Source organism: Poeciliopsis prolifica, unplaced genomic scaffold, assembly GCF_027474105.1.
Source record: "Poeciliopsis prolifica strain line A6 unplaced genomic scaffold, Auburn_PproV2 SCAFFOLD065, whole genome shotgun sequence".
Lineage (NCBI taxonomy): Eukaryota > Metazoa > Chordata > Actinopteri > Cyprinodontiformes > Poeciliidae > Poeciliopsis > Poeciliopsis prolifica.
Window position 1 is genome coordinate 1,224,781 of NW_026562440.1, and position 16,542 is coordinate 1,241,322.

General features: G+C 38.4%; 1 protein-coding gene across 1 annotated transcript in view; it reads left to right on the forward strand.

Annotated features, from left to right (window-relative positions):
* Positions 1-16,542, forward strand: part of esrrgb (estrogen-related receptor gamma b) — a 45,124-nt gene that overhangs the window by 18,192 nt on the left and 10,390 nt on the right. Inside the window, exons 4-5 of the mRNA XM_055020129.1 lie at positions 8,902-9,012; positions 9,152-9,313. Coding sequence (XP_054876104.1) covers positions 8,902-9,012; positions 9,152-9,313 — 273 coding nt within the window. The remainder of the gene's footprint in view (positions 1-8,901; positions 9,013-9,151; positions 9,314-16,542) is intronic.

The following is a 16,542-nucleotide window of genomic DNA, read 5'->3' on the forward strand; positions in this document are numbered from 1 at the left end:
AATCCAATTTGTATGAAATTTACTCTCAGCTGTTCAATGAAGGCCTCAGAGGTTTGTTAGAGAACATAAGGGAATGAACAAAGACCAAAGAGCTCAACACATGTGGAGACGGGCAGTGGTAAGTGCAGAGCAATCCTGGAAGAAAACCTCTCAGAGGCTGGGAAAGACTAGGAAACTTCCAAGAGGACTGCAATTGGGTTGCTTTGATTGCTGCATTGTCATGAGTTCAGATGCCCCATGTCAAGGCCTGATCAAAAATCCATCAATAATCTTTGACATGTTCAGATATACTCTCCATCCAGTTTTATTGACTATTTTGCAGAAAATAATTGAAAAAAAAAAGTAATTCTGCAAGATGGCATATTGATTTCAGTCTTCTTAAGATCACAAATAAATTTAGCTTGGCCGCGCGGAACAAACAGAACAGATGAAAGACAACTCTTTCATTCACAGATTTTTCGGCCTATAGAAGACAGTGTGGAGATCCCCCACCACTTACTTACTTACCTCTCCCCACACCGATGAGCCTCTGTGTGCTTAACACAGACAGTTTGGAAATGCTGCTGAGTTGGATGTTCTTACCAAGCCTGAGTGAAATGTGTAACAGTACTCTTGAAAAGCGCACAGAGCGTTCCCCCGGGGAGTTCTCCTCTCCCCTGGGCTCTGGGTGTCTCTCCCTCTCCCGCTCCGTCTGAGTCTGCTTTGCTTCCCCTCTCCTGCTTCTGCCGTATTGATCCGCTAAATGCTTTCCGAACATGCCGCCTCACTTCCTGCACGTGTTGTTTTTCCTCCGGTGAGGGACCTCTGGGACTACTGGAGGAAAATCTAGCTGATAGATTTCCTTTTCTTCCTTTCTTTTTTTTTATTTCTGTGTTAACCTGAAAAAAAAACTCAGCTACATAAGTATTTATGCATTAAGGCTAAAAAATATATGTTTTTATATAGTGGAATTTAAATATAAAAGTTTTTAGCATTTCCTTTTACATTTCAGAATAGTTATGTTAAATTTCAGCATGAAAATAGAATATTATTCTATGTGAAATAGAAATACATAATATTGTTTGTGCTCTCTTTTTATAGAATAACATAAACTAATACATCCTTTTAAATATAATGCAAGTAAACAGATTTATACAACAATGTTAAAAACATGGCTAACTTTTCAATTCAGTTTAATTATTGTCACAATAAATTAAATAATACATGATTAATAAAAATAAAAAAATATCATTGTAAGAATTGGATATAAAGCCTCACTAACAACTCCATATTTCCTAAAATTATACCCTCACTCTCTCAGTTTTGCACAGACGGCATGTCTCATGTTTGAGGCCAGTATAAAGCAAGACTGTAAGCATGTCTGATTCTTGATTAATCTCCATGAAGGCATCTTTGCTGTTGTATCTGTAACATTCATTGTGCTCCAGCTTTAAACTGCATTTTGACCTGAGTTTTATCGTTGAGGTTTTCACCATCAGGCCATATTTTTTTATACTTGAACACACTATATTAAAGTCTGAGAAAAAAATCCTGAGCACTGTAGCATGGCTCTGAGAGCGGCATTGTGCAAAGTGTTCATAACAAGTAACAGGTGTTCACAAACTTCAGTGTATTTTAAAGAGGATTTATTGAAGCAACTAAAATAAAGTACCAGTTAAAGGTCAAAATTTTGTGCAATTATATTGACAACCTTGCACATTTCTACACATTTGCTCAGCTCATTATATCTGAGTTAGTGATTTTTTTAACAGCAAATTTTAGACATGATATTAATATGCTTTAGTCGAAACCATTTCATTGTAGCTTTGTAATTTTAGGATCATTTTTGTAGTGGATGTAAGCGTCAACTCTCTCCTAGATTTGTAGAGTGAACAAGCATTAGAGTCCTGTCAACAGATTCTCCCACCTGGGTTGATGAACTTTGCTTCTCTTCCACAGTTAGCATGCAGTTCCTGGCAGCTTTTCAGATGAATGCTGGACTTCATGATGTCTTCAGAGCAGCTGCTTTTATTATGAGATTATTTTAAACACAGGCATGCTCTATTCACTCGGCGACTCGTGAAGGAGGTGAATGTAATAGACTTGTAGAGCTGGTAGATGCCACACTTTTCAGATTTTCATGTGTTTATTAAGATAAAAAATAGACTTTAATTTTACTATGGTTTTGACTCCTTCCAGACTTGAGAGAGCTGTTGGATGTTGGACTCCGATGGTCTTTAAGAAAGAGAAGTTTGGTTTTCAATTAATTGCCACTTCTTGGTTCTTCTTAGTAGTCACAATGCAGCAGCGTCAAACATGAAGGTCCCTATTGGGCTCAATGTGGTCAGTTGTTTTAAAAGTGTCCAATATTTCTTGATCATTTGCCCCCTGCCAACCTTCATCATAAAGCACCAGCTGCTTGGGCGCTTCAGCATTAAGTAGCAGGTTGAAAAAGAAAACAGCCCTCTTCATTTTGACACCCGCCACAAACCAGTGGACTAAGTTTTAACACTGTTTGCTGGTTAATAATAAGTGAGTTGGTAAATATTGTTCAGTCATAAATCAGTCTGGACTGATTTATAAAAGGAGTATCTAAACTTCTTTTCATTTGGAAGTGAAAGAAAATTATAGACTGTTTAAAATATTTCTTACAAATAAAAATCTGAAAAGTGTGGCATGCATTTTTATTTAACCAACTAAGTTCATATTTTGTAGGACTCCCTCCCCCATAGAACTTTTTAATCCCTTTGGGATTGATAATGTATATTAATAAATAGATTATATTAATTAATTAATTCATTCATTCATTCATTCATTCATTCATTCCAGACATTAAGCATAAAGGTCTTTTGTTGCTTTTTACACCTAAAAACCAAAACTTTTTCTCATTTGTTTTTGTAAAAATAGTTGAAATTCAACTAGGTTTGATAGGAGCATCTGTGAAAATCTGTTGAATCAGATTTCGCATTGGAGTTAGATCAAGATTTTAAATTGAGCCATTCTGATACATGAATATGTTTTAAAATAAACATGTTCATCTCGGGCTGCATGTTTAGAGTTCCAGTCCTGCTTCCTCCTCAGTTTCATTGTTTTCTTCCAGGATCGCTTTGTGTTTAGTTCCAGTAATAAACTCAGAAAAGCTTCCCTGTCCCTGAAACATACAAACGTACTGCCACACAATTGTGTGAGGACTGTGTGATCAGAGGTATGTGCAATATTAGTTTTTCTGCACATTATTTTTAGAATGTAGAAAAAAGAGTAACATTTTTGTCTCTTCTTTCATAAGTTTGCTTTATTTGTTTGAGTAAACTTTAAGTATAATATTTTGTTTCTTTCTTTCACCTGTGTCTTCTTTGAAGGCTGGATTTGTAGAGTCGGCCTGTCAGTAGACTGTTGATTGTGAGCAGCTCCTCCAGAGTTACCAAAGCAAGCTGAATATGTTAAACATGCCACAATTTTCACCATGTATTATTCCCCTTAAACTTCTAATTAGAGACTGTCATAAAATCCCTGCTGGCTGAGTGGTATCTGCAGGTGCCTTTTTAGGAGCTGCGGCTGACAAAAAGGTCACAAGTTCAGTGGAAAAACCTTAACGTAATTACAGCTTGCAGAAGGTATGGTGTCAGTACACAGCGCCAGGAGTCGCCGCACGCTGCTAATAGAAGCGTTAATACTCTTTAGTGTTACTGTGTAGCGTAAAGGTGAAGTCATAGCTCACTGGTATTACATTGCTGTTTTGAATTTGTGTGATTTTACTTTCATTATAATTTCTGCAGATTGTAGAAATTATTTTTTCTTTTTTTTTCCTGCTGTGGCAACATCGAGTTGTGTCTTTCGCCGTCATCCGATAATGTTAACACATTAACATGTTGAAACAGAAGAAAACAAGGCTGCAGCCCTGCTGAATTTCTGGTGTGAATGAAAATCTTTAGTAGCGTGAATAAACGACACTTAAGCCGCTGCTCTTTTGAAATTAGAGCCAGATGTTTTAGTCATAGTTGGGTGTTTTTGTAGAGATTTTCTGACACTGCTGTAATGTGGTGGATGAACACAAGCTGCCAGACTATTTTGGCAACCCACACCGCTGTCTCGCTCTCGCTCCGACCACAGATAGGGATCAGCCGTCTTTTCCTGACTGAACGTGGCTACCGGAGTAATGTTACAGCCTTATTTTCCTCCAGCCACATACACAAAAGATTAGTGAAGCCATATCCAATATCACAGACTGTCAGGTCCCTTCCCAATCAATGGGCTTAGATCGGAAACCAATCTATACACTAAGGTTACATCATCAAAATAAAGATATACCCAAAGACTGTCTTTACAGGCTTAGTATTTCCTTTTATTATTCAAGGTTTTAGGACTGAATAACCCTTTTGACCCTCTGCTAGTCTGATTTTCACACATTTTGAGCCCCGTTTTTGCTTTTAGGCTATCAGGGTCTCTGGTATAACCCAGCTGAGAGTCAGCGGCCACCCAGAGACTCTCCGCTGGCCTGTCCTCACTGTCTGGCAGGTGATAGATCAGACACGGATGCTAACACGTGTTCTTCTGATGAGAGGGGGGGGCGGATTTAGTGAAGCGCTGACCTCTTTACAACCCTCTCACACTCCAAACATGCATTCATTTACACACATGTCAAATGTATATCACTCCTGACAGGCGACACGGAACCAGACCCCGAGTTACACGCTTCCTGACGGCACCCTGCCTTGCTTTCTGCTCCTCTGTTGCCCACACAACAGTCCGTGTCGTCACATCAAACTCAGCACACCCAGGGTCCCGAATCAACCCAGCTTCTCACATGTTGTCAATTTCAGGCGGATTTGTGGTTCTGGTGGAAGTATTGAACATGATGTCAGTGTTCACAGTTGTGGGAGAACAACTCTGGCCTGTAAGGGACTGGAGCAGGTGGGGGCGCCAACCGTCCCATTAAATTCCACCGCAGTTCTTCAGCCCACCCAGCAATCAAACACAGTCCATCCAATGCTTGTACTGTAACTCTTCCCAGGCCGGCATACCCACCCTTCAGCAGTTGTGCTGAAAGGGCAAGGCCTGTGTGCTTAGCTGGGGGTGCGTGTGTGTGTTCAGGAGGAGGAGAGGGCGGGGGTGTTGCGGTGCATCCGTCTGATTTTTTTTTTTTTTCCCAGCTAAAATAGGGAGCTCCTAATCTCCCTTTGGCAGCGATAGCCAGTCAGCCATTTCTGACACATTCTCCAGAAAGAAGTGCTCCTGACAGGTGAGGAGCTGAAAATAGTCGCGTGAGACCCACACACTCATTCACACACATGTTGGTTTACCAGCGTGGACACGTACACTCTTCGCTAAATGGGCCACATGCACATGTGTGTGACAGGATCTGTTCTCCACAGAGTCCTGTTTGCATAAAAACAAAATTAATGTCGGCGCTGGTTTGAATATATTCGTTTTCAATTTTAATGTAATGTTGGAGAATTTTTCTGAATAAATTTCAGAAGTAGGTGCGTAGATGACCAGTGCAGGCATGAGGTTTTACAGTTTAATAACCTTGGGAAAAAATAGAACAACTTTCTCTTATCATTGTAATTGTTATGAAAATATGATCTAATTTGGGTTCTTTCACCTCAGAGGTTTCTCTGTGGATGCTCCTAATTGATTATTATAAATTTCCCATAGGTGCGTGTGTGAGTGTGTGCATTATTGTGTGCATTATTGTTTTTCCTGCATCTGTGTGTTGCCCTGTGATGGACTGGTGAACTGTCTGGGACGTACCCAACCTCTCCCCCAATGACTGTCTCTGCCACCCGCAAAGGACAAATTCAATAATTACAGCAATTTAAGGTTGTAATTTTGCAACTTTTCATAACCTAAAAACAATCAAAAAAGTTAAATATGTTAGTAAAACTAAAATCAAGAATTAAGTGAAGGCAGAGAAGCTCATCTAAAACTCCACAAATGCTTACATTGTGACTTCCTTGCAGCTTGTATAAGTCAATTTAGATTGTGAATGGGAAAGGGAAAGTGGGTCAGGAAACCGTAATAACTGCTGAAATATAAAAACACCTCCTAATCTTTCTGCACAGATGTAAAAATAATTATAATAAGGACATAATGTCCACTGTTTTTGCTGTTTCGCTGTCTAATCATTCAGAGGCTACACACACATGTTTAATGTTATTTTAAAAAATCTGGACACTTATTGTCCTGCAGCAATGAAACTGGTATTGAATACCAGTCGTGAAGTGTAGAATGGGGTGCTAACAATAATCCCCCTCCAGCCGTCTGCTTCTGGCTGTCTTGTAGTTAGATTCCCAGTACTGCTCCTTATCACATTGTAGGAGGGGATAACCCAATACAAGGCGGATCAGACACAGGCAGCCTTATCAGGGTGGAGATGTACACCTGATGCTGAGAGGCAGAGCCAGACGGGGAGAAAGTGAGAGAGTGAAAAAAATAAAGATCTTGCAGAAAGTTGATACGTTCAGCTAAAAACAGAAACCTGCTCTGTTTCGTTCTCTCCCCCCACACTCTTCTGCATTGTCCATACCTTTTTTATTCTGCATTTCTTTCTCTGTGTCCTGCAGCCTCACATCTCTGCAGTTTTTAGCAGAGCTGTAAACTGGAACATTGATGGCACTAAGCTCTGAATTCTTGTCAGCATCTATTAATTATGGGCCAGTTGGACGCTCCAGTTCAAAATGACCCTGTGGATCCTGGAATTCAAACCCTGGCTGCTTGGTCACTTGTCGTTTGTTGCAGCTCGCAGTGGGGGAAACCAGTGTGGGTGGGTGTGTGTGCATGCGTGTGCACATGTGTTTGTTTAAAGTGGTTGACGCAACTCAAACTAAGCAGGATTCTACCTCTCTGTGTCATAAATTGATAGTTTATACCTGCTAAATATCACATTGTAAAAGGTGAGATTTATTTAGTTAAAAGGCATATGTACATAATTGCACCCCCAGACAATTTTACTGGGATGATCAGGCTAGAGAAAATTGTCTGGGAGCACAGCAAAAAAAAAAAAACCTGTATGTGTCTAAAAAATATTGAGGTTTTACATCTTCTTGATTGAAGAAGATGTCTATATACCTTTATGACTGTCTATGACCTAATGTACATATAATCTGCCCAAATAAACTAGGTAACAGTTCCATGACCTCAGAAGGAGAAACTTGACAGTTCATGGACAGATGGAAAAGATAAACATTTCCTTCACATGCAAATATGTGGAGTTCATAAGAAATTTGATTTGAAATATCTATATTCTCCATCTATACCTAAAATGGGACGAAGAACTGTGGAAATAATGTTAAATATTGTGTGTCGTTAATCATCCCTAACTGAAAGCAAATGTTTAAAACAGCAGCTAAAGCTCCGTCTACTGCAAACCGTGCTCCTGGCTGCCTAACTGACTAATTAAAACCACATCCACATGTATTCAAAGAACAAGAAGTCTATTTGCAAGCCTTATTGATTACTTTAAGGCGTACAAATGGAAAGCTGTGTTAGTAGAGGGGCTCTCGATTTAGCTTCAATCTGCCAGGCATAAAATGATCTCACTGTGTTTGCTGGGAAGAATGAGCTCCCTTCGGGCATACGGGGTAATTAGGTTAGTGGATAGTCGGTGTCAGGAAATTGAAAGACCATCCTAATCGGATTCTTTTGTTTCCAGGGGAATCAAAGGAATTTATGTGCGACGCTGGGAAATCTCACACGACTCAATTCTGCTTGACCATGTAAAATCTGTTTGCTCTCCCTCAGAGCTCAAACAAGTTTTAATGCGAGATTGTAAATTCAGCACGAAAGGTGCATTGAGCCTTTTGTCCTTTGTGACGGCTTTGGAGATAATCCTTGACGTGTCACAAGTGTATGCTGAAACCTCCAAAGGACAAGTCTTCTTCAGACCTCAGAAGAACTGGCTCTTCAATCAATCTGGTATTTAGAATTTTAGACTATATATAGTAATATTGCATGTAAATATTTAAGCACCAATAAAGCAGACAGTGGTCAGTATTGGAGAACCTTTTCTTGATCATCTCTGAAGGTGATTGGTAAGTCAAATACTGAAAAATCTGGATGTTTTCAATAAATGAATTCCCTTCAGTTCAAATCTCCTTCATGCTGATAAATCAACATATTAATTAATCCCATCTTGATAATGTTTTTTTGTTGTTGTTATTTTGATACGTAGATTAAAGCAGTTATTATTATTGCTGGGTCACTTATGTAGTTATAAAAATGTTACTAAAACACTTACTGACTTATAAGGTATTCAAATCTCCCACTTTTGTCCGCTTTAGATGGACACATTTACAGGACTTCTGTGTTTGTTTCCTTTCCAGGTCCGACCTCTTTCATGTCCCAGTCATTTCTGTGCATTGGAAGCAATTATAGTCGCCCACTTGACTTTTTCACAAAGTTCACTTAAAAAATGTTTTTTAACTGAAAATCTTCAGTTGAATTTGTCTGGTTTGTAAATTTGGTAATATGTAAAAGCCTTCTTTCAGTCAGCAGTATGTGTGGGGTGGAGATAGTGCTGATTATGTCTGTGCTATAAGAAAACTTGAGTCACTCGACATGTTCTACCTTTATAAAAACTTTAATCCAAAGGAACTTAACGGCAGAAATTTAAAACTCATTTCTGGGCTTGCAACAAAATGTTCTCATTTGATGTTAACACGTTTGGACATTTTTGTGTGATCCTGTATTTCTGATGCTACTGTTATAACTGTTTTTCCTGTATACAGATCAATAAAAGCTGTGTTTATTTTATTCTATGTAGAGTTTATAGTTTGAAATTTTTTCATCAAGGTAAACTGGAGCAGGCATAAATCAGTCATTTACAGCACTTTATCATACCAACAGGTGTAACGCTCAAAATGTTTACCTTGTTTTGCTTGGCTTTGGCTTACTGAAATGTGATTTCTATTTTCTGTTATGCAGGCGTACGTCTGGACCGGGTGAGAGGCGGGAGACAGAAGTATAAGCGAAGGTTGGATGCTGAGAATGGATCCTACCTCGGCCTCACCCTCCCTCCCCCAGCCAAAAAGCCCTGTAAGTATTAAGATTATCAAGTAATTATTCTTACTTTTCAAAAGGTACAACATAAATCTACACCAACCTAATTCTTGTTTCAATTTATAATCCAACTCGAATCAGTGCAAATGAACATGTCCCTGTTTTTCTCTCTCAGTGACAAAGATTGTTTCGCATCTTTTGGTGGTGGAGCCAGAGAAGATCTACGCCATGCCGGACCCGACCATGCCTGATGGCGACATCAAGGCCTTAACCACCCTGTGCGACCTGGCTGACCGTGAGCTTGTGGTCATCATCGGCTGGGCCAAACATATCCCAGGTGAGCAGCGATGTTGTTTGAATCAAATTCTTTCTGATTTCAAATAGAACGTACCACAAGACGTGGTATGGATTTGCTGCAAACCAATTGAAAAAAAATCTATATTCAAATCTAGAGGATGAAAGTGGAGGAGTAGTGTAGGTTTCTGTTGCAACCTTTGGGTGTGAGACCACCACCTGCCCACTCACAGACACGCAGAGACACAGGATAATTAACATCTGCTACTCATCTGCACCTCAGGGAGAAGCCAGTCCCATATTCTAAAATCTAATCAATAAAGAGCAGCTGAAACCTTTGATTTGACTGGGTGGGGTGGGGAAGTCTGGGGGCCGGGATCCGCCCCATGTCAATGTATTCCATTTCAATCCCACACTTAAAGAAAGCAATCCTTATACTTACTTAAGGACACCACACAGAGCCTGTGGAGGAATTGATTTATTTGGAGGAAAAACGGATGGGCCCTCTTACTGCTTGCTGACTAATTCTTAAATAAGACATGTTATGCAAATTTGGGATTTTCTTTTTTTCCCCTTTTTTTTATTTAAAACCAACAATTTGAACAATATTTTTTTAAGCTTGATTATTTATGAATAAATAATCAAGCTTTGTTTTTAATTTAGCCATCATTAAAAAAACCAAGTCATACTTTTCATGTTTTTTGTTTAAATTGAAAAGATGTGTATCAATTTCCGATACTAAACAATTATCATGATATTACATGCTTACGTCTCAAAATGTGTGCATTATTAAAATCCCAAGCAAGTGGCTCTTAATAAATAAAATTATCTTATGTGATAACTTGCAACCACAAAAAAAGAGAAATTGAGATGACAATAAAAATGCATTTGTACACATAACTGATCTTGCTGCAAAATACCAAGACACTTCCCCATTGATTCTGTATGAATGTTGATTAAAATTCAATCAGAATTTTAATCAAAAATACTTTATTGATTCCAAAGGGAAATTAAATATTTTTGTAACTCATTTAATTGAAGAGTTGTTATAGATGGTGATGGCAGAAAGTAGGAAAGAATGAAGGAAACAATCCAGGTATATTTTTCATACCATTATAGAATAATAACAAAGCTAAAAAAAATGTTCATAACACTGCCCCTTTAACATAAAGAAAGCAAAACTCTTTATTTGTGTAAAGGTGATTGAGACATACCTCTTGTGGGTGATGAAATAAAAAAATGTTGACCAGCTGCTCTTTCTGTTCAGGGTTTCCCCTAATTGCCGTTTTGTCATTAGATTTATGTTTGACACTTTAAGCAAGAACATAAATTTTCAGCTAAGTGGTGGCACAAGCTTTCACTGCTGCCACTAGTAATTATGTGATGCCGGTGCCTGGGTCTAAAGTCTTCACCGCATTTCAAACATTTCACATTGTTGGCCCTGACAGAAAATACTTGGACTAAAATGATTAAAAACTTCTGATTGTTCTCACACAAGCTTATTTTGAGCATTGTTTTAAAGGTTTTTGTGGCAATTCAAAAAAATATAAAAAACTTGTTTTGTTAAAAAAAAAAAAAAAGTTACTCTTTGTATTGGATTCTTAAAATAAGAAAATAATAAAGTAAGACGTAAAATTTGACAAAACAGCAAAAATAAAATGCAACATGAGACTTTACTTGTTAACATTTGAATTCAATGTACTTTTTGGAATCTTGAATCTAATTTCTGCAAGGAAGCAAAGTAAAATTAAAACATACAATCAGACCACAACATTATCCACTTTCCATCAGATACTCCATTCTTCTTTTTGACTGATGCTGACAAAAGCAACCAGGCAATTTTGTTTTTCCAAATAAAAGCGTGTTCATCCTCCATTCCTAGTACTACACTTCACTATCACAATAATTTTTGTGGTTGTAATATTAATTACGAGTGAATTATGACTCATTAATTATGAGTGAAGGAAAGCTGTTGTTCTTATTTTCACTTCCAGACTAAATATAAAAGCATGCCACACGTTTCAGGTGTGTATTTGTAAACCATAAATACATTTTGTTGGTCGTGGCATGACAAAACGTGAAAAAAAGTTCACTTGGTATAAATAATTCTGCAGCTCAGTCTCTGTGTTGCTGGGAACTTTGGATTGTTCCTTGTTATCAATCATAGATTTGTCACAGAGTTCTTTTTGTAATGCTCGCACATGCAGATGTTGCTCAAACAGACTGTAAAAAGTAGGAAAGAAAACGAAAAAAAATATTAAGCAACCCTGAAGAAATCTTTGTTTCTCTTACAACCTCTCTTAAGAGATCAACAATAACATATCGCTGACATTGCTAGTATTAGTTTGAAATGTCAGATTTATTGGTGGCACGTGGCGCACCGTCAGAGCGTGCGCCCACATATATGGAGGATACTTGGATACCACTTGGGACCTTCGAAACATATTCTCCCCCTTTCTCTCAGCCAATTTGCTGTTTTCTGTGAATAATGACCACCACCAAATCTAAAAATACATTTCCAGGTTTATTTATGGGTTTGGTATAAAGCTTTTGAGAGTTGTTCTGTGTTACATTACCTGTGTAGAGTTATTGATCTTCTATGATGCAGCCATCTAAATCCAGAACTGACAGAGATATTAAAGGGGCATGTGGCCCTCGGGGGACACTTTACCCAAGGCCTCCAGGTCAGAGTGTCACCAAGTAATAATTAAGACAAAAAGGGGTCCCTACAGTTTAACAGTCCACGCCTACCATTACACTCATAGCTCACTGAGCAAATGGCCCTAACGATGAGGTAATAAGAGTCATTAGTGCAGATTGCTCCATTAATGTGGAAGTCCTTCAACATTCAGATATAGAGAACTGAGGAAGAAACACACAGCTCTGATTTTTTAATGCATATTTTACAGCTAACAACTTAGTTTACAGATTATATTAAAATGATTTTAGGTGTAAAGGTTTTGATTTTATAACACAACTGCTAGCTGGTGTTGTAGCTGGTTCCTCCCACCCAGGCTAACGATAACAGAGATGTTACGGAATCTGGAGGGATCTGTTAATTTGCCAGACATTGCTGTGTACATATGCAAAACAATTATAAATGTATGCTAAAGCCTGATGCTATAGGACCTCACTAACTGCAAACCATCACTTTCCTAGTCCTCTTGTTTTTTTCTCTGGTTGGTCTTCCTTCAAACACTTTCCCCCTATGTCAGCCGTCACACGCACACACACACACACACACACACACACGCAGCCAGACTTCCTTGTTCTCCAGTTCCCCTGACTCTTCCCCCTCCTCCCGCTCTTCTTCGCTCATATAGAGCCCTCTAGTCTCATTATTACCTCTGTCTTTTTATTAGGCCCATTAGGGCTCTTAGGAGGCCTGTAATGATGCTAAATGAATAGAGAGTGAACTGCTGTCTGTTTTAGACCCAGCTCTCAATGACAGCTTCAAGCTTCACTGCCAACCACTCACTCTCTTCACTGTGCTGAATAGGGTTTCAATTTCTTATCTGATCTGTACTTGGACTGTGCTGCCACCTCATCAGAGCCCTTTTCTTTTCTACAAACACTTGCTTCTGGCACGTTGAGGATTCTTGTCGCACTTTAGAAAGTAGTATGCTATTTGTAGCACTTTGCACCCGGTAGATTTCACAATAATGTGCTTTTTATGGAGATTTATGTTGAAGTGAATATGTTGAACAAAACTTCAGGTTTTTGAGGCCAAATTCCCTCTGTCACCATTTGAGTTAACTGTTCATCAAAAGTATAAAATTTGCAAACCGATAATCCGTAAAACTGTGAAAACAAAATAACCACTCAATGTATAGTATAACAACAAGTAGCAATTGTTTTTTGCTTTTTTGAATAGTTATAATCAGTAACCTATCCATTCGTTTTTTCAGTCTCAGATTTTTCCTGGTTACTGAAATTAAAGGCAACCACTTTGAAGTAAACACCGTGACTTAACCGTAAAATTTTATGTTAATATTTGAAAACTAAAATAAAGGTGTAGTAGATAAATTAGAGTCAAAGAGAGTGCGAAATTCTGATTTGAAAAAAGTCCAGAAATCCTGAAACAATATTTTGCTCGACTAAAACATTTCCCACAAAGAGAGCAAAAAGAGCTCATTCAGCTCTGCTTTCGTTACTCAGAGAGAGATCTGTGGGCTTTTTGAAGTTTCCTTTTCTTTGTGAACTGTAAATCTGCTACTCGGCTTTGATGCCAAGTATTTTCCTGTTGGCTGCATTGCACACGGAAAACACACTTCTTCAGAAGTTCATTTAAACAAAATATGCGCTCAGATTCTAAGAAGTCATTGGGTCTGTGATCACATTTATGAATGTGTCCTGCAGTATTGTGTTCTAACGCTATAAAAACAAAACTCGTAGGTTTGAGAATCATACCAATTCATCGAGAACACATCAAAATATTTTTGGTTGACATTAAAAAAAATTTTGGGACTATTTCAAAACAAGACATCAAATAAATGCCTTGCATGGTTCAATGAAATCTTGTAGGGGCCTTTTATGATGCACGGTAAGCTCAAAATGATTTTGTGGATCCTGAGAAATGCTTGCTGACTGAACCAGGATGCTTCTTTAGCTTATCCTGGAGCATTGCGCAGCAGAAAGTGTCTGCAGCCCAGCCTGTCTACGTCTCCCAATCCCAGCCTGAAGCAGACCAAACCATCGATCTCTCTGTGGTCCTCTGACATTTGAGAAAGATTTCATTTTGAGGTGCATTTATAGCCCCAGAATGCATAATGTTTAGGAAGTATCTGGTAACTCCAGCATAAACATGCCCTTTACATTTTTCTTTTCCCTAATAAATCCCCTCTCTATTTTTTTTTTTTTGTTTAGTGTACACTGAGCATCTTTTTGTCAATGCAGAGCGGGTTTTTGATAAAGAAACTGACAAGAATTAATCCAAAAATGTATAAAACCCAGCCCTTCCCCTCCCTCTGCTGCATTGTCAAACATAAAAAAACCCAGCAACTTCCTTCTTGCCTCTGCCATCACACAGCGAGAGTGCAGACACATGCAGGGACATTGACATTTCCCTGGTTGCTCAATATTGTGTCATGTTTAGTCAAACGGCAGTAAATCAGTAGCTTGGAATATTGATATTTCATCAGGGGATTCACCCACTACAGCAACACTTCACACTACCCACACCTGAAGCTCAGGGTGACCCAGATGGGGTCAGGAAGTATTTCTGTGGCTTTGGTAAATTGACTGGACACAATCACCTGAGAGGAATGATGGAGAAAATGAAAAGATTGCTGAAAAGAGAGTCAGCTCTCTTCAGAAGGACTTTGTGACGGCAGAGATTTTTGACCATTTTGAAGTAGGGGTGCAGAAAAAAAACAATCCTGGTCCTGGGAACTTTGCATCGATTCAAAATACTCAAAAATGTATTTTACTCTGCTTAATTTTTTGTAAATTTATATTATGAATAATTCTATGAAATGTTTTTTTTATTAAGTAAAACTGAGCTACCCTTAAACTGGTAATGTAAGTTACAAAATTTGATTCATAAATATAAACTGATTCAATCTAATACAGAACCTTATAGAATAGTTTCAAATTTGTTGACAATGTGTTTTCCTTTTTACAGTCACATAATTTAAACAGAATTTTTAAGCAGTATAAATAGGAAAAATGGCTTCTGAATCAAAAATTGATTTTGACTCAAAAATTGTTTCTGAATTATAAATTATAAATTGTTTCTGAATCATATATATTATATGACCCTAAAAATCAGAATCAAATCGAATCACTAGACATTGAAAGATTCACATATTTATTTTTAAGTCATTACTTTCTCAAAGTAATATAAATTGCTTTTTTTCTACATTTTATATTTGTTTTATCCTACTTTGCTTAAATAAACTAGAAATTGGTGGCATTAATGTTTCAAAGCAAACCATCGACTCTAAATTAATACATACATATTTATACAAAAAATCTTCACTTGTAAACGAAAAACATAAATTCTCTTTTGTTTTCACATGGATCTTTGTTCAGTTCCATTTTACTCTGACACTGCGGAATAAAATCCATTAACACAGACTTGTAAGTCTCATTCACAATCCGACCAACAGATGCCTGAGCACCTAAACTAACAAATCATGAAAAGAGAATATCAGTCACAGCAGTACAGTCGGCTTTCTGTGAGATCTTTTAGAGGACGCAGCAGATGCGTGGAAGAGGATGTTCCAATCAGTTAAGTGCAGATCTAATGTTTTTTTTGGCCTACATGCAAAGCGCTTCACCTCACCCCAAAAGCAATAGTCCAGTAAAAAGCATGGTAGCGGTAGCATCCGCCTGGGGTGATGTTTTTCCTCAGCATAGTTGAAGAAGCTGCTCAGATTTAAAGAAAAGATAGATGGAGGTAAATACAGGGCAGTCCAGGAATGTTAAAAGCTGGATAAGGCTTGAGGCCGAGGTGAAGGGTCAGGACAAAAAACAGACGTCCATCCATAGATACAGTGGAATGTTTTAGATAAATAGTGTATAATGTGTTTGAGTGGCCTAGTCAAAGGCCTGGGTTGGAAACTTGATATGTCGAGATGAAATGTTCTTGAGATGTTCTGCGTCAAGTTAACAAAGAAGAGTCCGTCTCCCCCAGATAACTTGAAGCTGTAACTGCAGCAAGATGTGGTTCCACAAAGCTTCAGGCAACGAGGTGAACCTTTTCACCTATTCTTTTGGGGAAAAAATGTGAAATGAATGTACAATTTTCCTTATGTTTGCACATTTCTATATGTAGCACGAGAAATTATAAAGAAATCCCTCAAAGTTTGAGGTTGTAACATGGCAAAATGTAAAGTAGTGAAGCAGTCCAGATGCTTTTGCAAGGCACTCTAGTTCTCCCTTCCCCCCGCTAAAAAATGTACCGGATGTCCTCCATCAGCTGTCTGTTTGTCAGATCTGAGGCTTGGATCGATGGTCCTTTCGCATTTGGTGGACTGATTACAATCTACTAATCAATGGCACCCCCAGCACTCTTTTCTCTCCACCTCATTCTGCCTCTTTCCATCGTCCCTCTATTTGCTTGATAAGAGCCGTTGGGAGGGCCTCTTTTTAGTCAACCTGACGGACTCTGATCCATACCAGTTCAGATTTAGGTAAGCAGCGTTGTTGCTTCAATGGCCTGTAATCACTTCCCTATTTTCCGTCAAGTATGGTGAATGGCATTGTGACTCTGGGAGCCCTTTCAGCTGTCTGTCTGTCTGTCTGCCCTTGTGACGAGGTGAGCGTGAA